Here is a 21,951-nt window from a genome sequence, read left to right on the forward strand (position 1 = left end):
GGGCTTCTGCTCAGACTTTATTCCAGGTCTCCCCAGGAGCCTTGGGGTCCCCTAAGCCCAGCCTCTGCCCCTAACCTCACCCTCCTTCAGCGCCAGCTTGATGCTTGCAAGGGCCCAGGCACCAGGACAGCTCCGTGGGCGGATGATGGGCCTGGGTCCTCAAAACCTCACTCTCTCACCTTCCTTCATCCTTGAGCCGGACACAGTCCACGGGAAAGAAGCTGAGGCATCCACCCCGGCTGTAAAGTGCGGTGCCTACTTGGAGGCTGGCATCCACCGTTCAGGCAATTGCGGTTGGGGGACCCTGAGTCTCTGGTACCCTCAGAAGTGGGACCTTCAGAATCGGGTGTCCAGGGAGGAGGTGGAGCCTCGATGGGACCTGGCGGGGCTCTCGATACGGGGGGCCCTGGACCGAGTCAGCAGCCCGTGGAAAGTCTTGCCTCGGGTCTGGGGCTTGCGCCGCGGCGGCCTGGGCTCCTCCGGGGGCTGAACCACGATGCGGGGCACCTCGGGCCTCGTGGCTCCCCGGGTTCCTGCCAGCTGCTGGGCCTCAAAGATGGCTTGGGCCCCAGGCAGGCGGGCCTGCGGCCTCGGGGGTGGCCCAGATGCCGACGCGGGCAGCTGGGCCAGCTGGGCCTTGATCTCCCGCTGCAAGTCCTGTTCGGACAGGGCCACGCTGTGCACCTGTGGGGAGCAGTTGATACTGAATCTGCCTGGCCTGGGGGAGGGCAGGAAGCGATGAGATCCCTGTGGGGCGGGCAGGACACAGCCGCAGGAAGTGGCTGAGGGCTGAGGGGCTGACAGACAAAGAGACTAAAGGAGCCACCGAAAGCCACTTGAGGCCTGGGGTTTCCACATTCTCTGCTGCTGAGAGGACAAGAACTGAGCCCCGGTTCTTACTCTGACTTCCCCCTCTGGGACTCAGTTTCCGCAACTGTGCAGGGGGGCTGGGCCATTGCAGAGGGCGGGCAAGGGGCACCCACCTGGGGCATGAAGACCTCCTCCTGCAGCTGGGTGGGCGGGATGGCTCGAAGGGCGCCGAGCGTCTCCAGGAGCCCCGGGCAGGCCAGGCGCTGTTCAGTGGTGCCCAGTGCCAGGCGTACCAGTGTCAGACCCACGCGGAACAGCACCTTCACACCTGCAGGCCGGGGGCTCACTCAGTTGGGGGGCCAGCCCTGGGCTTCCTCAGTCTGCACCTGAACCTGCCCTCAGCCAGACTCCTTCCACCCTCCTGCAGCTCTGCTGCCGTGACCCAATGACTGAGAGCACGGTGGCAATCTGAGAGCTCTGGCCAGCATGTCTCAGCGGCCACAGACACTTGTGGGCAGAGCAGCCTGCCAGGAGCCAGGGGCTACTGAACGCCTCACGCCAAGCCTTCTCATTCTGGGCCTCAGCTCCTCGTCCCTCCAAGGAGGGGCTGGGTGGTGACGTGAAGGCCTTTCCAGCTCAGACCTGTGGGCTTCTGATTCTAGAAAGATTCTAGCCAGAACTCCTCACCTCTAAGCCAAGAGCATAGGACACACATGCACACAAACACGCACACACGCACACACACACATGGGTGTGACCTTGGGCCTGTTCCTGGAGCCTCAGAATTCCTTCCTGGTAGCCTCGGGTCTGCTGAGAACAGCAGTCAGGGGACCAGCGAGGTCTGGTGACAACTGTGACTTGTAAAGGGACAGCAGCGACTACTAATGGTGTCACTGTTATGAAACGGAGCCTGAGGCAGAGGGCAAGGGTAGCTCAGCCACCCTGATGGGGGGGGGGGCCCTGCCCTGCCCCGCCCTCGAGGTCTGAGTCTGCAGGGGAGGCCATGTAGATGGCAACTTGGACACCCGTGGCCAGAGCTCTAAGCCAGCCTGAAGCCAACTGGGCATACAGCAGGTGCTCAATAGATGCACTGATTGATTTCTACCATTTTTTGGTCCAACCACCCTGCTCTCGGCCTGGCACTTCTCCCATGTCCGCACCCCCACATCAGTCGTCTGTAGCCTGGCCTCTCCGCCTCCACACTGGCCCTGCAAGTTTGCCTCTTCCATAGAGCAGCCGCGAGCACCTTTAAACTCTCCTCCTGCCGCCCCCCTACACTCTGGCACATCCTTTGTTTTATTTTCTTCACAGAACTTCTGACAACCTATAAATATCTTGTTAATTTAGTACCGTCGCCTCCCATCCCCACTTCCACCAGAATGTAGGTCTCACTCACTCAAGTGGCCCTGGCTTCCGGAGCAGCGCTGGCCTCCGAGAGCGCTCACCAAGGGCCCGTGGGGCTCCATCGGCCATGCCCCCACTGTGCCCGGTCCCTGAGCCGTCTCACTGCTGTGATCTCTGCAGCGCCCCCCGACTCCAGCCCTCCCCCAAGCAGATGGTGCCCTCCCTGTGGTGGTCTCACTGCTGGGGGTGGGGGCTACCATTCATTACATTGGTGATCCGTGGCCAAGGGCTGGGCCGTTTCCCCAGAGCCACAGGGCGCTGTCACCCTCAGCACACCCCAGCACCCAGACCCCAGGCCAGGACTGGCAGTGGCGGTGGGGCAGAGCAGAGCTGGCACCCTCATCCCCTCTGCACACCAGGCACCCGAGGCTCCCGGCCCCAGTTCCCACGCCTGCCCCCGCCCACCTGGCCAGCCACACACTCACCCTCACTAAGGAAAGCGTCCCAGACACGCAGCACCGTGGGGAAGGGCAAGGAGCGGGCGAAGAGGCATAGGAACCACTCGGGCAGGTAGAGCAGGGGCCCGACGCCCACCTGCTGCAGGTGCTTGTGCACACGCGGGAGCAGCCGCCGCAGCAGGGCCGTGAACACCTCGGCGTCCAACCGTACACCCTCCTGTGGCCACGTCCGTCAGCATCTCCACTCCCGGTCCCCAGGTCCCCACCCAGTCCCCAGGCCCCTCCCCACCCCCCGCCCAGCCCCTCCCCCTGTGCCCTCTGGCCCCATCCCAGCCTCTCACCATATGGGGCCCGTAGTAGCCAGGGAGGTAAACCTCGCAGATCTGTACCAGGCACCAGAAGGCCTCCTGGGGGCGGGCACAGGCCTTGAGTGCCCACCGCAGAGGGGACCACGGAGGGGACCACAGGGCGGGGGAAAGGGGTGCAGGGGAGGGTCTGGACACCATCTGGGGTGACTCTGGAGCCAGGAGCCTGGACTCAGTGCTGGGGCTGGTAAGGAGGGGCAGGTCTTACCAAAAAGCTTCCTGTTGCCCAGATAGAGGCCTACCAAGGGGTGCAGGGAGTTGGAAGTCACAGGGCTCAGGGGGTTGAATTTGAGGGTCACAGGGTAGGGGCTCACTGGTCAAGGCTAGGGAGGGTCCCAAAGTTCAGGTCTTGGGTTCTTGGGGTCACTGGGGTCAGGGATCATGGTCACAAGGTTCAGAATCAGAAGTCATGAGGTCAAGGTAATAACAACCAGACTCCTAGATCATTGGGGCAAATGTCAGGGCTCAGGGTTCCATGTTCCTGCAGTCAAGGTCGTTGGGTTTGAAGGTCGCTGAGGTTGGTGGTCATGAGGCCCTGGGTCACTCACTAGGACAGGTTTGGGTAGGAGTCAAGGATCCCAGGTCCCTGAGGCCAGAGTTCCTGGGGATGGAGGGGTCATGGGTCCAGGGCACAGGATTACTAGGTCCCTAGGTCACCAGCGTTGGGGGTCATGGATCACTGGGGTTAGGGGGTCAGGGTCTTGGGTCCCCGTAGCAGGGTTGAGGGTACTCACCTCTGGGGGCAGATACATGAGCAGCACGGCAGCCACAGGGCCCTGGGCCTGGCAGTAGCCCTGTTCCGGCCGATATAGGGTGTAGGCCTTGAGTACCTGGAGGAGCCCCTGCTGCCTGTGCCAGAAGACCCCGTTAGGGGCCAGTCCTCCGGGCATCCCTTCCCCACCCTCTGGCGGCCCTTTCCCAGGCCTCAGCCCCCTGAGGGCCTTGCTGGGTCCTCTGAGATGCAAAGATATAAAGCTGGGGCGGGGGGGTACTAGGCCAAAGCACCTGGGGGTTGTGGGGCTGGGGGTCCCTGGGCATCACTGGTCTCGTACCCGTGACCCTGGGGTGACACAAACATCTCATGCAGAGGGAACTGGCGGTGCAGGTCCCTGCCGATGGTCTCCATCCACTGTGGGTCCCCAGGGGCCTCAGCCAGTTCCTGTGGGTGGACAAAAAGGTGAATGTGAAGGCCCAGAGTGGTGAAGGGCCAGGGAAGGGAGGTGGGACCCCTGCCAGTTCCCTCACCTGATAAGTGTCACGGCTGTTCTGCTGACACACATGGGCCCCGCACAACAGGGGCCAGCACCGGGCCCGCAGGGCCGAGGGGATGCCTTTCCGGCACTGCATCTTTACCTGTGGGTGAGGCCAAGGGACCCCGTTAGGCCAGCCACACCAGCTTCCCCTGCTCCTGTCGGCAGGCCCCCAAGCACTACCTGTCATCAGGCAAGAGCCACTTTGGGTAGCAGGGAGAAAAGGCAGGAGGTACTGGGACACGGGAGGGGTGAATTTTGCCTGGGCATGGGCCGAGGCAAAGGGGGCTGAGCCACGGAGGCCTGGGTGGGACCACTCTCCCCCTCACCTTCTTGTACCGCCGAGACATGGTTTTCTCCCAGTGTGAGGTCATCTCTACCCACTTCATCTCCCGCTGGCGGATAAGGTCTGCAGGAGGGTGACCTGGCCTGGGGACACATGGCACAGGTGTCCAGGCACTGGGCAGCTGTTACCCAGAGCCCACATTTGCCACCCTTCATGCTACCTGGGTGAGCCTAACTCCTGGCCCTGGAGATCTCTGGGAATCTCTGGGGCGGGGTGGGGACCTGTCACCCAGGAGTTGCCAGTGGTTGTCATGGGGACAGGAAAGGATGTGGCTCCGATGTGGGTGGAAGCAGGAGAGACTGAAGGGGGTGTGTAGGTGTGCGTTGAGGGAGGGGCTTGTTGATTGTCCCCCAGGATAGGGACACAGACAAGTCATCAGGGAAGTTGGGTAGACAGAGTCCTAGACTAGAAGCCAGGAGTTGTGAGTTTGGGTCTGATTCTGTCTCTGATCTGCTGTGTGATCTTCCTATCTGTTTCTCGACTTGTCTTCCTGTCTGTACATGAGGAATGCAGAGGATTGGTGGGGGAAGAAGTGTGGGTTCTGTGATCTGGATCTGGGATTCCCGGGCCAGATTAAAAGGAGAAGAATGTTTGGCCCCAGAGGTGGGTGGAAACCCTCAGAAACTGGGAGTAAAAGAGACATACAGGAGCCACCCCCTGCAGCCCTGCTAACCTTAGGATTCCATCTGGAACCCGAGAAGGGATGATAGTGGCTGAGTCCCCAGACCCGCCCAGGACCCTCGAGGTTGGACCTCACTCTAGAATTCAGCCCTCAGCTCCCACCCTTATTCCCAGCACCCCACCGCCCTACTCCATCCCTTCCCTACTTACCCTGGCTCTGCTGAGCTGCCCCCAATGAAGCCATAGCGGTCAGCCTGGCGATATGGGCCGGGCCCACTCAGCTCTGAGTCAGACCCCAAAGAGCTGGAGTCATCCTGCAGCTCACCAGGCTGCACCAGGTCCTCCCCCAGGGCCTGGGCCATGGTGCTGCAGACGCCTGATGCCATAGGCTGCAACATGTGGGGAAAGCCAACGTGAGAGGCGGCTCCTAGCCAGCCTGGGGCCTGGGCTCCTATCCAGCCAGGCCCCAGCCCCAGGACCTGACTGCGTGGTCAGAGGGAGCAGATTTCAGGGTATCTCTCCAAGCCCCTTCTGTCTCCTCTTCTCTTGTGGGGTGGGGGTGGAGCATGGGCCCAGAAGTGGCAGAAAGGCCAGGCCCCTGTCCCCTGCAGCCCAGCTTACCTCCTTGCTGCACCTCACCTCCTCCTCTCACTTCCTCCTCAGCCACAGCTTCGTCAACCAGCCGGGGGGCCCCTCCTAAGTGCGTGTGGGGGGGTAGTTACCCCTTCCTGTCCCGGGCTCTTCCGGCCTGCCCCACTGGCCCTGGGCCATGGGCTCCTCCCACCATCCCGGTGGGCTGGGTGGGTGCAGGCTTGGGTTCCTGTGCTGGGTGTGATGCGGCCAGGGCCTGCCAGAGGTAGAGAGGGCAGGCTGCCTCCAGATTTGAGGTCACTGGCATGTAAAACACTCGATTCAGGGTCCAACGAGTATCATGGTGTATTTAGTGTTTGCTCTTTACAAAGTAATACTTTCAACATGCACACAATGTAGCATTACTATGCTACTCAAAAGGCAAGGATGAGACATTACAAAAAGTAATAATTTAGCATGCACCACAGGCAGTGTGGACCAAAATGAGCTCGGAGTTCACCAACAGGTGTCTGGATCTACCTAGCCAGTCGCCCGAGGGCCCCAGACTCAGGAGGTAGAAGTCCTCCGTGAATTTGAGGCTAACTCTTACTATCTCTGAGCCTCAGTTTCCTTTCCTGCACTTCAAGGGCTTAATCTGCACTGTTTGGGGAGACCCAATGAGTTACCAATGAGGTCACACAACCTTCCCGACCAGGACAGAAGTGGGAAGGACTGCTTAGCCCTTGAAAGAGAAAAACAACTTCCACAGTACTTCCGACCGCACCTCCTCCAAACAGCCGAGGGTAACTCCTCAAGGGCGGAGCTAGGCTTGACCTCGCCCCATGAAGCCCCGCCCACAGGGCAGGCTCCGCCCCAGACACACAAGTCAGTCCAAGTCCGGTCCCCTGACCGAGGCCCCGCCTCCCGGGCCGCCGCGACCCCTGCGCCCTGCGTCCGGCGGAGGCGCTAGAGCGCAGGGGCAGCGGGCGGGGCGGGGCGGGGAGGGGCGGGGCAGGAGGCCTAGGAGGCGGGGCGGCGAGCCGGGGCGGGCGGAAGGAGCGCCAGGCCGGAAGGAGGCAGCGGGAGGGCGGGAGGCAGGAGCGGGCCCGGAGCTGCTGGGGCCAGAGCGGCGGCGCCGCCATGTCCGACAGCGAGAAGCTCAACCTGGACTCTATCATCGGGCGCCTGCTGGAAGGTTGGCCGGGGCAGGGGAGGTGGGCGCCGGCCGCGCCCTGGTCCCCTGCCCGGCCCGGAAGTGGCGCGCGGGTGGACTTGCCCCTCCCAGGACCAGCTTAGACTGGGCGGGGACGGGCCGCGAGGTCCCGTGGCCGCAGGTGCCCCCCTTCCCAATTGCGGCTCCCCTGGGAGGTCTGGGGTTGCTCCCCTTGCCAGAGCAGGGCGGGGGCGCACGGGTTAGCCAGGGCTCTTGGGGTTAGAAAGAAATCCGAGAAGCCTAGCCCCCCCAAGCAAGGGGTCCTGTGTTCTGAGGTTTTGGCAGGCCTCCGCGCACAGCAGTCCCCTTTCGAGTGTCTTGAGGGTAGTTGGGGGTCTCGTCCCTTGAGGCTTGAGGCGGGGGTCCCAGGAGGCTGAGCAGCAACAGCTGCCCCTGGGCGAGGCGGGGCCCGGGAGGCCCAGGCGCCCCCCATAAGTGCCTACGGGGCCACCCATGTCACCCACCCTCTTCTCGCCTGAGGGTCCTGATGCCTCATTCCACTCCCAGTGCAGGGCTCGCGGCCTGGAAAGAATGTACAGCTGACAGAGAACGAGATCCGTGGTCTGTGCCTCAAATCCCGGGAGATTTTCCTGAGCCAGCCCATTCTTCTGGAGCTGGAGGCACCCCTCAAGATCTGTGGTGAGCCCCTGCCCAGGCCCCTTTGCTTCCTGAAAGTGGGTACCCCCCCACCACCAGCCAAAGTCCCTGGATCTCTCCACCCTTGAGTCCAACCCTGGCCCTGGGTTCAAGTTCAGACTGCATCTAGTGCTGACCTGGTTCTCTGGGTCACAGGCGACATTCATGGCCAGTACTACGACCTTCTGCGGCTGTTCGAGTATGGCGGCTTCCCTCCAGAGAGCAACTACCTGTTTCTGGGGGACTATGTGGACAGGGGCAAGCAGTCTTTGGAGACCATCTGCTTGCTGCTGGCCTATAAGATCAAGTACCCCGAGAACTTCTTCCTGCTCCGTGGGAACCACGAGTGCGCCAGCATCAACCGCATCTACGGCTTCTACGATGAGTGTGAGTGGGTGGAGCCTCTGGGGCTGAAGGTCGCCATTCAGTGCGACCCCCGTGTTGACCTGGTGGCTGGGGTAGCAGTGTTTGACAAACACCTGCTAGACTAAGCTCTGTGAAGGCAGGGCCAGTTCACGTCTCTCCGCCCTGCCCTCCTGGCATGGGTCCTGGCGCTCAGGAGGGACGTGGTGAATGGTTGCCGACTGAAGGGCTGCCAGCATTCTAATGCAGGGCCTTGCCTGCCGACACCCCCCTCCAGTGCATCCGTTACTTAAGCACTTAGGATGCCTGTCTGGACTGGACTCTGTTGGCCAGAAGCTGAGAGAGACCAGACCCGGTCTTGGCCTGGCTCTGCTCATGTGCAGGGGGGTGAGTGCCAACCCTGAGGTTGTTCCAGAACTGGAACTTGGGGGTTCCTGTGGACTCAGCTGCCTTAGAATTCCTCCTGGGAGGCAGTGGGGTGGGGATTGGCCCGGGGGGGGGGTTCCCTTCTTGCCTTACATTCTCTTCTCCCAGCTGTGTCTGAACAACACACAATGTACCCTGGAAGGCCCAGAGACCCACACTGAGGGTGGGGCAGACAGGCCTTCTCGTGAGCCCTCTCCTTCCTCTGGGCAGGCAAGAGACGCTACAACATCAAACTATGGAAAACCTTCACCGATTGCTTCAACTGCCTGCCTATTGCTGCCATTGTGGATGAAAAGATCTTCTGCTGTCACGGGGGTGAGGGCGGCTCTGGGCCGCATGGCGAGGGAATGCTTGGGCAGGACGAGCCTGGCCACATCCCTGGGGGATTTGGGACAGAAGTGTTAGCTGAAGGACACATTCTCAGCCACCTGGAACAGCTCTCCCTGGAGCCCTGGTTTGGATATCACTTCTTCCACAAAGTCCCCCCGCACCCCAGCATTAGGCTGCACTCACTGTCATGTCGTGGCCTCGGTTTCTTGCGTGGAGTTTGCTTGTCTTTTTCCAGGGAGCACTGTGCTCCTGGAAGGGACAGGGACTTGAAGAGGCAGAAGGCGATGAGCTCTGCCTGTCTAGGCTCCCAGGAATCCAGGAGAGGGCGGCGGGTTGAGGGAACAGAGGCTGATTGGCAAAGGCTTCCTGGAGAAGGGAGGGCCCTTGTTTTGAGGCTTGAGGAAGTGACCTGCCCCCGGTGCCCCCCAGGCCTGTCCCCGGACCTACAGTCCATGGAGCAGATCCGGCGTATCATGCGGCCTACAGACGTGCCAGACCAGGGCCTGCTGTGTGACCTGCTGTGGTCTGACCCTGACAAGGACGTGCAGGGCTGGGGCGAGAATGACCGTGGCGTCTCCTTTACCTTTGGAGCTGAGGTCGTGGCCAAGTTCCTGCACAAGCACGACCTGGATCTCATCTGCCGGGCACACCAGGTGGGCTGGCAGCTCTGGTCTGGGTGGCAGCGGGGGCCGGGCAGCAGCACCTGCTGAACTAACTGTCCCCACCCTCGTCCAGGTGGTAGAAGATGGCTATGAGTTCTTTGCCAAGCGGCAGCTGGTGACACTCTTCTCAGCTCCTAACTACTGTGGCGAGTTTGACAACGCAGGCGCCATGATGAGCGTGGACGAGACGCTCATGTGCTCCTTCCAGGTGGGGGTGGAGATGGGGATGGAAGGGGCGGGAGGGGCACATGGCTCGGCTCCATGAGCCTGACCAGCTTGCCTCTTCTAGATCCTCAAGCCCGCCGACAAGAACAAGGGGAAATATGGGCAGTTCAGCGGCCTGAACCCTGGAGGCCGGCCCATCACCCCGCCCCGCAACTCCGCCAAAGCCAAGAAATAGCCCCCGTGTGCCCGCCTTCTGCCCCAGACGGTGGATTGTACAGAAATCACGTGGCTGTGAGGGTTCGTGCTGGCCCCCTAGGGCCGCCCATCACAGGGAACACGGAGCCTTGGTGTATTTTTCTTTTTTTTATGAATCAATAGCAGCGTCCAAACCCCCAGGGCTCCTTCCACCTGCACCTGCAGTGGCTGCAGGCAGGATCCTGGGGCTGAGGCTGCAGCTCAGGGCAGAGCAGGGCCAGATTGTGGGTCCCCAGCCTTGCTTGGCCTCAGGGCTGACAGCTGGATCCTGGGGCGACCCATCTGGTCTCTCGAATAAAGGTCAAAGCTGGATTCTCGCCACGGCGTCTGTCTCCCTTGTCCCAAATGCCACGCCTGGTGACCTCTTCTGCCTAGGGCCACTTGGGAGGCTTGCTGGGCATGGAGCCCGAGCAAGGGAAACACCAGCCACACGCTCAGGTCACAGGGGCCTTTGGAATTTCCAAGTCAGGGCCAGAGAGTTTTGGAAAAGCAAGCAAAACAGTGTGTGCCGGGCACAGGGGATCCCCGAGGTGTACCCAGGATCTGAGAGAGGGACAGGTCCTGGTTGGCAGAGAAGGTGGATCAGCAGGGGCCAGCAGCCCCACCGAGGTTTTTCTCTTAGGGAGGTGGGCTTAGAGAACGCAGGCCCCCAACCCTGCCACATGGTTGGATAAAGAGGTGAGGGGCCTCCCAGCAGGTGGCAGCTCGGCACCAAGACTGGGAACATGATCGACTGGGGGCCGAAGGGAGACGACAGGACCCAGGCCAGTCACAGATAGCCGAGCAGGGCCTGGGGGAGGCGGCAGGACCAGCCAGCTGAGCTCCAGCACAGCCCACCTCTACCACCCACCCTGGAGGAGAGCTGGCCCCGCCCCTGGTTGGCGCTGGGAGATGGGGAGGCTGGGGCTTCCTCTGGTCCAGTCCTCCAAGGACCTCTCGGCTCAGCCTTCCCCCTCACTGTCTTCAGCCAGCACGGGGCTGGGCCCCTGGGGAGAGTGTGCAGGGGCCAGGATGGAGCCAAAGAACAGCGAGCGGAACTGGCGAGAAAACAGAGGAAGCCAAGTGAGCTCTGGAGGCTGCTCCCTCCGCCTCCCATCCCTGCCTCGTCTCCAGCCAGCCCCTACCTTCTTGGGTGGGGGAGTCCCAGGCACTGTGCTGGGCTCGGTGTCATCTTCCTCCTCTGAGTGGGAGCCAGGGCTACAGTGGGGCTGGAAGCCAGGTGAAAGGGAGGTGGAGGGCAGTGTCCGTGAGCCCTCACTGCCCACGGTGGTTTCCATGGCGATCATGTATGAGTCAATGTCATCAAGGGCAAAGTCGTCCAGGTGGGGCGTGCTGTAAGCAGAGACGGCTTAGCAAGGGCAGGGAGAGAAGAGGGGGAACAGAGGCAGGGCCCCACCTTGGAGGGCTCAGCGGGTGGCTGCAAAAGCCCTGTGACCGTTGGTGACCTCTTGGTTTTATTACTTCCTGATTTGGTGGGAGGGGAGAGGATGCCTGGGGTTAAGTGGCTGCTTCCTGGAGGGGGTGGACCTGGAATCCTTTCATCAGAGTTGAGGTAGAGGCCTGAGGGAGACATCTTGGGGGCCGGTTTAGCTCAGCTGGGGGAGGGGAGCAGCAAGTTCTGTAAGCTGGGCCACCTGGGGCCCAAGCCCGTACCTTCCCAGGGGACAGGAACCGGAGCGCACTGGGGCCCAGGGACATGCTGGGCAGAGGGCCAGGCCAAACTTCCTCTGCTTAAACTACACTGGGCCCATCCTCCCCAACCCACCTGCCCTTTCAGCCACCGGCTTCCCCAGACCCAGGCAGCCCCCCGCTTCCCGGCAGCCCTTTCCCTCCTTGGCCTGGGAGGAGGCTCGGAGGGGAGGCCTCAGCCAGAGAAGGAAGCCAGCCCGACCCTGGGGACACTTCCCTGGGTGGGGGGAGTCTCTGAGTACAGCTGCCCGGTAAGGTTGAGCTTGCAGGGCTGGGGCCCAACAGGAAGTGGGGGGAGGGGAGGCGCTGATGCTGGAAGCAGCAGGCTCCCCAGGGTGCGCAGAGGTGGGGAGGAGGAGTGGGTGGGCAGCGCTCTCACCTGGGAGCCTGAAGCTGAGGCGCTGGCTGCTGGAGCTCCGGGGCACGCAGGTCCTGGGGGTGCGGGTCCGGCTCTGAGAGCGTGGCCAGGACAAAGTGGCCGTCTAGCAGAGAGTCCTTGATGGCAAAGATGGCTGGCCTGGGCAGGTGACGGGTCCAGGCAAGGTCAAGGCCCTTTGGCTCCTGGCATCCCAGATCCCTCCCCACCCTGTCCTGAAGCTCGGAGTTACCTGCCAGGGCCATCGAAGTAAATGCTGAGAGACAAGTTCGCTGACTCGGCAAAGCTCAGGAGCCCCTGGGAAGGGAGAGGAAGAGCAGTGAGGCCCCGCACCAGGCAGGGAGGAGTGGTGGACCGGGCGGTGAGCGCGTGGCGGGCAACCTCACCCGGAATTCCTTGAGGCAGAAAGTGATGGCCACCCCTTCCTGGGCCTGCAGCTGCTGGAAATCCTCCCCCCCGATGCTCATCTCGGTCACCATGGCTTTGACGGTGCTGTCTGTGGAGACAGCAACAGGAGGAAACCTGCGCCCTGCCGCATCCCAGCCCATCTCTGCCCCCTGCCCCAGGCCATGTCTGGCTCCCTCACCTGCCTCCTCCTGGTAGCTACGCAGGATGATCCTGTGGCCACGGCCAATCCCCAGCGTCACTTCAGCCAGCGCAGGGGGGAAGGGCAGAACAGCCTCCCCCAGGACCCTGTGAGGAGTACACAGCATCACCCCAAGACTCAGCCCCACCCAGTGGCTTCGCTCTCAGGATCTGAGGCGGGATGGTGACACACACCAACGTCCAAAGGGAACCAGGCCAGGCCTAGCATACCCCCAGGGAGGACAGGAGCGGGACATGGTCCCTGCCCCGTCCAAGGCTCCCAGGCTGTCGTGGGAGGAGAAGTCCACTTGCAAGAGACGGGGCGGACAAGAGCAGAGCCCACAGAAGACAGCAGGAAGCACGGGCTGTTTGCGCTGAACCAAATCGGGCAGGCGGCACCTGGCCACCCAGGGGCGGGAGACCATCCCCACACGGTCTGCATAAATGCGGCCTTCAGGGAGAGCCCTCAGATCCTTGTCTAGAAAAGACACATGCCGATAAACAGCTACAGGTGAAATAACATCTGGAATTTGCCTCAAAACACTTGGGACAGGAACTGGCGTCTACTTTTATATGAATTTAAAATTGCCCATAAGAAAAAGAGAAACAGGGGCTTCCCTAGTGGCGCAGTGGTTAAGAATCCACCTGCCAGCACAGGGGACATGGGTTCGAGCCCTGGTCTGGGAAGATCCCACATGCCGCAGAGCAACTAAACCCATGCACCACAACTACTGAGCCTGCGCTCTAGAGCCCGCGACCCACAACTACTGAAGCCCGTGCGCCTACAGCCCGTGCTCCGCAACAAGAGAAGCCACCACAATGAGAAGCCCGCGCACCGCAACAAAGAGTAACCCCCGCTCACTGCAACTAGAGAAAGCCCGCGCACAGCAGCGAAGACCCAACACAGCCAAAAATAAATAAATTAAATTTAAAAACAAGAAACAACTACTTTTTTTTAATTTTTTTTTTGTATTATGTCTAACAGAGACAAAATTATTTAAGTCAATAAATTTTTAAGGAATTTCACATGTTCTGATTCTTTCCACTGTCAATCACCTTAGTTCCTCCAAACTCATAATCTTCAAGATAAAATAGCCTTTTCAGAAATTAGCTGTCATGTGAGTCAGCCCCCAATTCTCTTAGCTGGGCTTCTTTGATCTCCAATGGAATATGGACACACTTCAGAATTCCCCACCTGTAATCTCTGGGATCCAATTTCCTCAAGCAATTTACTTTAGGACCATGTTTAGGGTCAGGAGATGGATCTGCCTGGTTCTGAATTTGACACCCTCTAAAAATGTATTAGGTTCAAATCACATTCACTCCTAAGCCATCACACCCTAGAACAGTACAGATTGTTGGGATAGGCCAATACCTAAGATACAAAAAGTCTGACTGTTTTTCCAACGATGTAGGTTTACGGAAAATGCCCCATCAGGATACATCTCAACACAACTGCTCTTTTTAAAAAAGAAAGAGAGGGGCTTCCCTGGTGGCGCAGTGGTTGGGGGTCTGCCTGCCGATGCGGGGGACGCAGGTTCGTGCCACGGTCCGGGAGGATCCCACATGCCGCAGAGCAGCTGGGCCCGTGAGCCGTGGCCGCTCAGCCTGCACATCCGGAGCCTGTGCTCCGTGACGGGAGAGGCCGCAGCAGTGAGAGGCCCGTGTACCGAAAATAAATAAATAATAAATAAATAAAAATAAAAAAGAAAGAGAAAGAAAAATTCTCAAAATACAGACCACAGATTGATTCCCTCTTTCTCTACCCAAAGGGATCCTGGGCAGTGCTGTTTCAACAGAACTCAGAAAAACAGAAAGTCAGGACCCAAATGGACCTTGAGGTTACCATGGCCTTCGGCTACCAAAAGAAAAGAAACACAAGACCTTGGGTTACCTGGATGCAAGTGGCACCCAGCGTGTGGGCGAGTGGGAGGGGAGCCAATCCCCTCTGCTCTTGTCTTCACCAGGGACCTTTGCATCTGCTGGAGTCTCCTGAGCCCTGCACAGCTCCTCTGATTCCCCAGAACAGCTCCATCTCTACAGCTGCTTATTCAGGCAGCCCTCCTGGACCAGGACTTCCCCTCCTAGCCTCCTTCCTTGGCCTCCTGCTGGGACCCCTCGAGGCTAGAGCCCAGCCAGGTAGGAAGAGAGGCTGCCCTTGAATGGGGATCATCCCAGAAGGATGACGAGGCCAGAGAAGGGTCATGAGTCCCTGAGCCACAAAAATTAAGGGACCTTCAAAGGTGTTCAGGCCAGAGAAGACTTGAGGGCAGGCCAGAGACCCGTTCTCTGACAGAGGAGTCAGGATGGGTCTGAGTGGTCAGAAAACCAAGTCAGACCTTTGAGGTAGAGAATACAGACTCCAGAAGACAATGAGGAACATGGAACAAGGGAGCACCCAGCCCCTCCTCACTCCAGCCTCTGCCCTTAGAGGAGCCAGGCAAGGACCTGAAAGCAAACCGGGTTGGATAAACTCCTTGAGGTCTACAGAAACCCTGTAGGGAAAAGGGAAGAGGTGCCTTCTTAAACTGACCGTTGAGGCCCAAAGAAGGAAGAGAGAAACCTAGGCCTCAGCTTGAAACCAGGGAGCGTGCTCACCTTGCTGGGGCACAGAGCACATGGGGGCACACGGCTGGGTCGAAGACAGCCTGCAGGGACTCGCAGTCCTGGAAGGACAGGTTGTGAGTCTTCCTCACCCCTGGATGGGCAGACAGGGTCTCAGTGGGCCTCGCCAACCTCCACCCCACGCCGCAAGGACGACCTGGCCAGCCAGCTGCTCACTCACCGTATTTGCAGTACAGCTGAACTACCAGGCGGCTGCTCCTGCCATTCAGGGAGATGCAGCATTTCTCCACGGTCTTCTCCAGCATCGCCAGCGAGCGGAAGACTGACAGGAACGACTAGGCGATGGAAACACATCAGCCCAGTGCCGCGCCTCCACCAGCCAGCTCTCACATCCCCTTAGGCTCTGGCCCATCACGGGCTCAGCACTGTCACACCAGGAAAGGACCTCCCCCACACACAGAAATTTACACCCTTCCAGGCCTTCGTTCATACTGTTCCCCTTGTCTGGAATGCCTTGAAAGACCTGCTTACCTTTCAAGGACCAGCTTGAATGTCACCACTCTCTGCAGGTCCCTGGCAGAATCAATTAGCCTCTCCGTATCTCCCATTCCCGTACCCTGTGGATGTCCGTACTATGCCCCTGCGCTGCATTTTGCATTGGATTGCTCCTGCGTATGTTTCTGTCTCCAGTTGGCACCTACTGTGTGCCTCAGAGCAAACGCACTGGTAGAGGTTCCTGGGGGGGTTCCTGGGGGAGTGCACTGCCACCGCTGAGGGAGGGGCCTCACCTTCATCAGGATCTTACAGCGCAGCGGGTCCTGACCAGGGGTGGCCGCCTGGTACTGCTGGAAGAAGAGCGGGGCAAAGAGGAAGCAGGCATAGGCCGAGCGGGAGGAGTTCACGGTCCGGAGGGAGAGCTGGGCCAGGAAAAGCAGGGAGAAGGATGCAGTCACCTGCAATGTCAGGCCCAGCCCTCTGGCCGGCTTTTGCTCACACACTTGCCCTAATGTCCTCCACTTCCACCATCGTCTGCTGAATCCCTCCCTCTCCTTCCAATCAGCGGGTATCTTCTCCATGAAGCCTTCCCGGAGTGCCCCTCAGCACCGCTCCCGCAGCAAGGGCCCTACACAGCTTTCAGCGCCGACCCCACCCGCCCCCGGGCACTTCAGGGAGGGCAAAGGCTCTCAATTCACACACTGGTCTGGGAAGATGACAGGGCTCAAGGTGACGTCCCAGCAACAGGGGAGGAAACTGTAACTCAGCAGACAAATCTGCCCACCGGCATCCTATCTGATGGGGGCGAGACTCGAGCCCAGGTTAGGGCTCCCTGTGGGAATCTCACCCCCCCAATACCGTGGCTCCTCACCCCGTCTTCCAGGGGCTCCAAGTAGAGTTCGTCCCCGATACGGGACAGGGAGTGGACGGCCTTGCCGAGCACTGCGGGGAGGAGAGGAGAAAAACACTGCTTTGCTGGCGCTTTGGGCCCTCCCATGTGCCCCCAGCCCCGGGCTGGCCCCAACTCACCCTTCACGTTGCTGCCCGTAACCAGACACTTCATGCTGCTCCCTGCGGCCGGGTTGTGAAAGGCGGCGGGCCCCGGACTGGACCCCAGCTCGCTGCTCCCCTCCGGGTCTCCCCTGCCGCCGCGGGTGCCCCGGGTTCTCTTCCCGCGCACCGCCCCCGGAAGCCCCGCCCCCGCCTCCTCATTGGGCCACACGCCTGCACCTCCGTCACGTGAGAAAAACGCTCGCCGGCTGCGCCGTCACGTGACAGAGTCCCGCTGGTGGCGGTCACGTGATCCGGGAGCGCCGGGCGCCTTCCTGGCTTGTCTCTTCGCGGGGTCCAGGGCCTCCCTCGGCCCTTCAGCGCCCCGGGTGAGCCGGGCCTGTCAGCGGGGCCCAGCGCGGCTGCGCGCCCGAACGCAAGGCGCTCAAAGGGTGTGGGGAAGCGAATCCGGAGATGTGCGGGCGAGCCCGCCTGGGTCACTAATTTAGAACGGATTTTCTGGGCGTCTGTCGTGGGTACGGGGTCGAAGGCAGACCGTCGCACCCAATCCGAGCCGGGGACACGCACAGAAGCAGCAACCACTGGCACTAAAAAGAAATTAAAGCACGTTGCGGCAGGATCCCGGGGTGGGAAGTGGCTGTTCGCTCTGGCTTCGAGGATCCTGCGTTGATCCCGAAGAAGAGAAGATTCTCCGGACAGAAAGGGGTAGAAGGGTGTGGCTGGCAGGGGAAGGTGAGAGTAAAGGCTCAGCGGTGCATGGGGCTTTGCCCCCGTTGGGAGGGAAGTGGGTCTGTGAGAGGAGGGGTGAGCGCTGCCAGATGAGGAGGGTCACTAACGGGAAGGGCTGGAAACGTTTTCTGAGGTTAGACGCATGCGTATGTGGCCCTTTGAAAAACGACCAAGGGACTGTGCCGAAGGAGGGGCTTCATCGGCGGGCAGGTCTTCCCCTAGCCCTGGGCCTCGGTCCTCCGCTGCGTGAACTGGAAGGGAAGTCCTGGAGGGGCTCCCTGACCTCTAGTTCCCTGCAGCACCCAGTGTGCTTTGAAGGGCCCTGGGCACCACTGCGTTCCTTTAGGGCCCATCTGGACTTGCCCCTCTGGTACTGTCCCCAGTGAGGAGGCCATGTTTGTCTGTGGGCCCCTTGCCCTCCTGCTCCTGGCCTGCAGTCCTGGACCCCACTTTGTTTCTTCCTCTCCTTGCCCTCAGCTCCACTCCCTCACCAAGTTTCCCTGGAGCACTGGGAGAGGTTATTCTTGCCTTTTAGCAGGGTCTGTGTAAATGGTACTCCCTCTACCCAGGCTTTAGGTCAGTAAACCTGGAGTCATCCTTGACCCCATGCTCTCCCGCACCCTACATACTGCAAGCCTCCAGCGAGCCCTGACTGCTCTGCCTCTCAAACAGATGGCAACTTCGTCCTTTTCTCCCATGTCCACTGCCATCGTCCTGGCTCAGGCCACCATCATCTCTCACCCGAATGACTGTGGGAGCTCCCTGGGTGGTTCCCTGTCTCCTCCAGTCCACTCTCCAAGCAGCATCAATGTGACCTTCCTAAAATGTAAACTGTGTCACGCCTCTCCCTGGTGTAGACCCTGCAGTGGTTCCCAACTACTATACTTGCCGTCAAATCTAAACCCCTTGGGGATTCCGTGGCAGTCAGTGGTTAGGACACCGCACTTTCACTGCTGAGGGCATGGGTTCAATCCCTGGTGGGGGAACTAAGATCCAGCAAGCCGTGAGTCCTGGCCGCCCCCCCCCCCAAAATTCTAAACCCCTTACCCCAAACCTGCAGGAAGGAGCGGGCCCCACCCATCTCTCCACCTGTCTGTGGCCTTCCTGTGCATCAGAACTGGCCCCATCAGTTCCCTGAACGAACCACATCCTTTTCCACCTTGGGATCTCTGTAAAGCTGTCCCCACTACTTGGAACGCTCTTTCCCCTTCTCATAGGCTGGCGCCTTCTCTTCCTAGGGCTCAGCTTCAGTTGCCCATCCTCAGATAGGCCTTCTCCTCTTCCCCCTCCACCCGCCACCCCCCACCCTGCATTGTCTAGCTAAGCCCTTGCTCTGGGTTATCCACAGCACTTCTCCCAACTCAACATTATTTCATAGTGTCTACTTCTTTAATGCCCCTAGTTATGTCAGCTCCATGAGGGCAGGGACCTAGTCTGTTTTGTTTGTTACTGTATCCCTCTACCTCCCGCAGGGCCTGGCCCTCAGCAGGTGATCAGTAAGTATGCGTTCAGTGAATAGGTGTGTGACCCAAGTGTAGCCGAGTTGCCTCCGGTTCCCTCGTAGCACGTAGCATGGTGCTGTGATGAAAGGAACAAAACTTCCAGCCTCTGCCCACAGTCCAACCCTTCCATGAACAATAGCTGTCCCCCCACATTCTGTGCAAACCCCTGCCCCCCAAGGAACCTAGCATTCGTTATTCTCTTCCTTACTTTCCTCCTTCTCTCTGGATCTCGTCCTCTCTCTTTTCATTCCAGTGAAAATCAGCAGAGCCTTCATGGCTTCTCCATCTCTTCCCCACAGCCATTGCCGGAGCAGCCCAGCTGGAACAGAAGATAGATGCCAAAGCTCCCTGGAAGGCAGGGAGGGGAAGGTGTGACTAATCGCACACCCGTGTCTCTGCCCCTGACACCTATGGGACCAGTAGGGTCCTGTGGCATCGAGGTCGTTGGAGCAAGGCCCCGGGGGAAGGGAGAGGGAGATGTAAACGCTTTAGGACTTTCTCTTTTTTTTTTAATATTTATTTATTTGGTTGCACCAGGTCTTAGTTGCTGCGGGCGGGCTCCTTAGTTGAGGCATGTGAACTCTTAGTTGCGGCGTGCATGTGGGATCTAGTTCCCTGACCAGGGATCGAACCCGGGCCCCCTGCGTTGGGAGCACGGAGTCTAATCCACTGCACCACCAGGGAATTCCCAACGCTTCAGGACTTTTGATGAGTCTTTCTTCCACTGCACGCACACACCTGCCAAAAGTTGGGAAGCACCTGACCCTTCTGAAGGGTTCAGACACGAGAAAAGAGCCTAGAGCCAGGACTCGGGAGTCCTGGGTCTCTGGTCTGTGCTTCAACGCTGACTTGCTGTGTGACTTTGGGCGAGTCCCTCCTGTCTCTGCGGCTGTACAGTGTGGTTGGTGGCACGAGATACTCACTGAGGTCCCTTCCCACCTTGACGTGCTGTGATCCCGAGGGGGCCCTTCGGCTTCCCTGAGCCCCTCACCTAGCCGCAGCTCTGGAGAGGAGCTGGAATTGGCAGGCCTGCTTCCCCCAGGCTGTGGGGCTGGAAGGGAGCTTTCCCATCGGAGGCCAAGCAGCCTCTCCAGGCTTGCAGTTGGCGTAGCCGAAAAGGCCCTTCAGGTCCAGAAGGGAGAACACACAACGGCGGACGAGGACCTTGCGACTCTAGCCCTGCTACAGACAGCCTCAAGCAAGTCGAGGCCCTTCTCTGAGCCTGTTTCCTCCTTGATAAAATGAGGGGGTTGGATGAGATGCTCTCTCAAGATCCTTTCAAACCCCACATTCTTACAGTCTTCGCCATACCCCACAGTAGAGGTGGTCTCCTTCAAGTACACAAGTATGTGATTGTGTGTGTGTGTGTGTGTGTGTGTGTGAATATCAGGGGTGGATATGGAACGGATGAAGGTGGTTACCATTTCAAACTTTTAAACTAATTTTCTGTCTGGAAATATCTTCCGTTCAACCACCGCTTCTCACTCAACTAGTTACGTTTGAAATCGCAGAATCCTCAGAGCTCAGTAATTCGTTCATTTAACACGTGTTAGACACGCTTTCCTGAGTGTAGGAAAGAAAGCACACGACGAAACTCCCTGCCCTCGTGGGCTTCCACTCGACTGGAGAGAGACAAACCAGAGGGCCTGACTGTGCCAAAGCCTCTGGCAGAGCCTGCTGGGCTGCGCACACGGGAGACGGGATTTGCCTGGTGACTCTGGGGTTGCCGAGCGGGTAAGGGAGCTCTGAGCTGCTGGGGGCACTGAGCTGCTGGGGGCACTGAGCTGGCGGGGGCACTGAGCTGCTGGGGCTCTACTTGCCCACCTATCATGCCTTTGTGGCACACCAGGTGCCTCGAGCCCCCAGAGGCAAGCCCTGCCCGGGCCTTTCTTGTTCACTGGCATTTCTCCCAGCAACCAGAACAAGCCTGGCACATAGCAGTGGTTTAATAAACAGGTCAGATGCCCCAAGAGTATAGGGTTCAGAGAGGTTACAAGACTTGAAGCCAGGGACTTCCCTGATGGTGAAGTGGTTAAGAATCCACCTGCCAGTGCAGGGGACACGGGTTCGAGCCCTGGTCTGGGAAGATCCCACGTGCCGCGGAGCAACTAGGCCCGTGCGCCACAGCTACTGAGGCTGCACTCTAGAGCCCGCACGCCTAGAGCCCGTGCTCCACAACCAGAGAAGCCACCCCAAGGAGAAGCCCGCACATCGCAACCAGGAGTAGCCCCTGCTCGCCGCAACTAGAGAAAGCCTACGTGCAGCAACGAAGACCCAACACAGCCAAAAAAAAAAAAAAATTATTAAAAAAAATAAAGCCCTTAGTTCACACGGTCAGTGTTGCTGTTACTGGGATTGCTGTGTCCTAGCACCCCCATCTCTGGAGTGACCCCCTCATGGTATCCTGGGGTCAGGACCAGGGACAAAATACATCACCAGCACGGACGAAGCCAGGGTGAATCCATTCTAGGAAGTGAGAGGGAAATCCCCCCACAGAAACATTACAGAGGAAAGTTCTGGAGGCCAGGAACTGGAAAATACTCAGAGAATTAGGGTTGGGGTAAAAGTCAGCCCCAAGAAGAGGCGTGGGTGTAGGCAGGGCTGCGTGCCGCCCCTTGATTCTGAGCCCCCGGTGTGCCCTCTGCCGCACCAGCTAACTGGAGGCTGGCATGAGGTAATGGCTGTGCCCGCACTGCTAGGCTCCAGGCACAGGTCAGAGACCAGGTCCCTTCACACTGCAGGGCTGAAGGTGGAGGGAGATGGGATGGAATTTTTAAACCTGCAGATGGGAAGCGGAAGCTCAGGCTTGTTCACCAAAACCTGGCATGCTGGAGTTACAGGGCCCCCTTGGAGCACAAGTGAGGTAAGTTTAGGACAAACGAAAGGCAGCGTGCTTCACCCAGCAGGGGAGGACTCCGATGGAACTCATTACCCCGAGATGCGGTCTTGGCTGGAAGTATAAATAGCTTCACAAAAGGTTTAGATAAATCTGTGGTTGACAGCTCCATTCATGGGTTAGAAGGGAAGGAAGCTGTTTGTGGCCTGCGGGCCCGCAGGGAAAGCATCAGGGAGGCGACCTGGCCTCCCTGAGACCACCCCTCGGGGCCTCTGTTGGAGGCCGGCTTTGGACCGAGGGAACCTGGGCGGCAGTGTTGGTGTTCCTACAGCCTGGAGCCCAGCCTGAG

The 21,951-nt window shown here is 59.5% G+C and overlaps 3 protein-coding genes across 11 annotated transcripts; 1 reads left to right on the forward strand and 2 right to left on the reverse strand.

Annotated features, from left to right (window-relative positions):
* On the reverse strand, positions 1–6,528 carry TBC1D10C (TBC1 domain family member 10C). Of its 5 annotated transcripts, XM_033402395.2 has the most exons (10): positions 5,816–6,528; positions 5,405–5,583; positions 4,557–4,656; positions 4,223–4,330; positions 3,983–4,136; positions 3,712–3,826; positions 2,954–3,161; positions 2,640–2,829; positions 984–1,138; positions 1–684 (listed from the first exon to the last, which is right to left on the reverse strand). In XM_033402395.2, exons 2-10 carry the CDS (start codon positions 5,578–5,580, stop codon positions 337–339), a joined length of 1,554 nt encoding a protein of 517 aa, XP_033258286.1. In that variant the 5' UTR covers positions 5,581–5,583; positions 5,816–6,528; the 3' UTR covers positions 1–336. The 5 variants fall into 5 exon arrangements, with proteins under 5 accessions (XP_033258286.1, XP_033258285.1, XP_033258287.1 ...); XM_033402394.2 differs by lacking the exon at positions 5,816–6,528 and having other exon boundaries at positions 5,405–5,774; XM_033402396.2 differs by lacking the exon at positions 5,816–6,528 and having other exon boundaries at positions 3,712–3,822; positions 4,030–4,136; positions 5,405–5,772.
* Positions 6,529–6,800: 272 nt separating this feature from the next.
* Positions 6,801–10,131, forward strand: PPP1CA (protein phosphatase 1 catalytic subunit alpha). Its single transcript, XM_004278007.3, has 7 exons — positions 6,801–6,959; positions 7,485–7,616; positions 7,770–8,000; positions 8,613–8,717; positions 9,162–9,385; positions 9,468–9,602; positions 9,684–10,131. The coding sequence occupies exons 1-7, from the start codon at positions 6,905–6,907 to the stop codon at positions 9,792–9,794; spliced, it is 993 nt and encodes a 330-aa protein (XP_004278055.1). The 5' UTR covers positions 6,801–6,904; the 3' UTR covers positions 9,795–10,131.
* Positions 9,912–16,714, reverse strand: RAD9A (RAD9 checkpoint clamp component A). 5 transcript variants are annotated; one of them, XM_004278006.4, is made up of 11 exons: positions 16,554–16,714; positions 16,396–16,466; positions 15,818–15,946; positions 15,250–15,364; positions 15,063–15,162; positions 12,466–12,572; positions 12,266–12,375; positions 12,112–12,176; positions 11,883–12,020; positions 10,939–11,146; positions 9,912–10,851 (listed from the first exon to the last, which is right to left on the reverse strand). In XM_004278006.4, the coding sequence occupies exons 1-11, from the start codon at positions 16,585–16,587 to the stop codon at positions 10,756–10,758; spliced, it is 1,173 nt and encodes a 390-aa protein (XP_004278054.1). In that variant the 5' UTR covers positions 16,588–16,714; the 3' UTR covers positions 9,912–10,755. The 5 variants fall into 5 exon arrangements, with proteins under 5 accessions (XP_004278054.1, XP_049569586.1, XP_033258289.1 ...); XM_049713629.1 differs by having other exon boundaries at positions 12,266–12,572; XM_033402398.2 differs by having other exon boundaries at positions 15,818–16,466; positions 16,554–16,647.
* Positions 16,715–21,951: the final 5,237 nt, after the last annotated feature.

The sequence above is a fragment of the Orcinus orca genome, chromosome 8, assembly GCF_937001465.1.
Source record: "Orcinus orca chromosome 8, mOrcOrc1.1, whole genome shotgun sequence".
In the NCBI taxonomy this organism is placed as follows: Eukaryota; Metazoa; Chordata; class Mammalia; order Artiodactyla; family Delphinidae; genus Orcinus; species Orcinus orca.

Coding starts and splice junctions, on each gene's coding strand:
- TBC1D10C (XM_033402394.2), bottom strand. CDS start 5,592: ATGTTGCAGCCTATGGCATCAGGCGTCTGCAGCACCATGGCCCAGGCC. Junction 4,331..4,556: donor TGTCTCGGCGGTACAAGAAG/GTGAGGGGGAGA, acceptor CCTCACCCACAG/GTAAAGATGCAGTGCCGGAA. Junction 4,137..4,222: donor ACAGCCGTGACACTTATCAG/GTGAGGGAACTG, acceptor GTCCACCCACAG/GAACTGGCTGAGGCCCCTGG.
- PPP1CA (XM_004278007.3), top strand. CDS start 6,905: ATGTCCGACAGCGAGAAGCTCAACCTGGACTCTATCATCGGGCGCCTG. Junction 6,960..7,484: donor CATCGGGCGCCTGCTGGAAG/GTTGGCCGGGGC, acceptor TTCCACTCCCAG/TGCAGGGCTCGCGGCCTGGA. Junction 9,386..9,467: donor TCATCTGCCGGGCACACCAG/GTGGGCTGGCAG, acceptor ACCCTCGTCCAG/GTGGTAGAAGATGGCTATGA.
- RAD9A (XM_049713628.1), bottom strand. CDS start 16,105: ATGGAGAAGATACCCGCTGATTGGAAGGAGAGGGAGGGATTCAGCAGA. Junction 15,163..15,249: donor TCAGCTGTACTGCAAATACG/GTGAGTGAGCAG, acceptor CTGCCCATCCAG/GGGTGAGGAAGACTCACAAC. Junction 12,177..12,265: donor TCTGCCTCAAGGAATTCCGG/GTGAGGTTGCCC, acceptor CTCCCTTCCCAG/GGGCTCCTGAGCTTTGCCGA.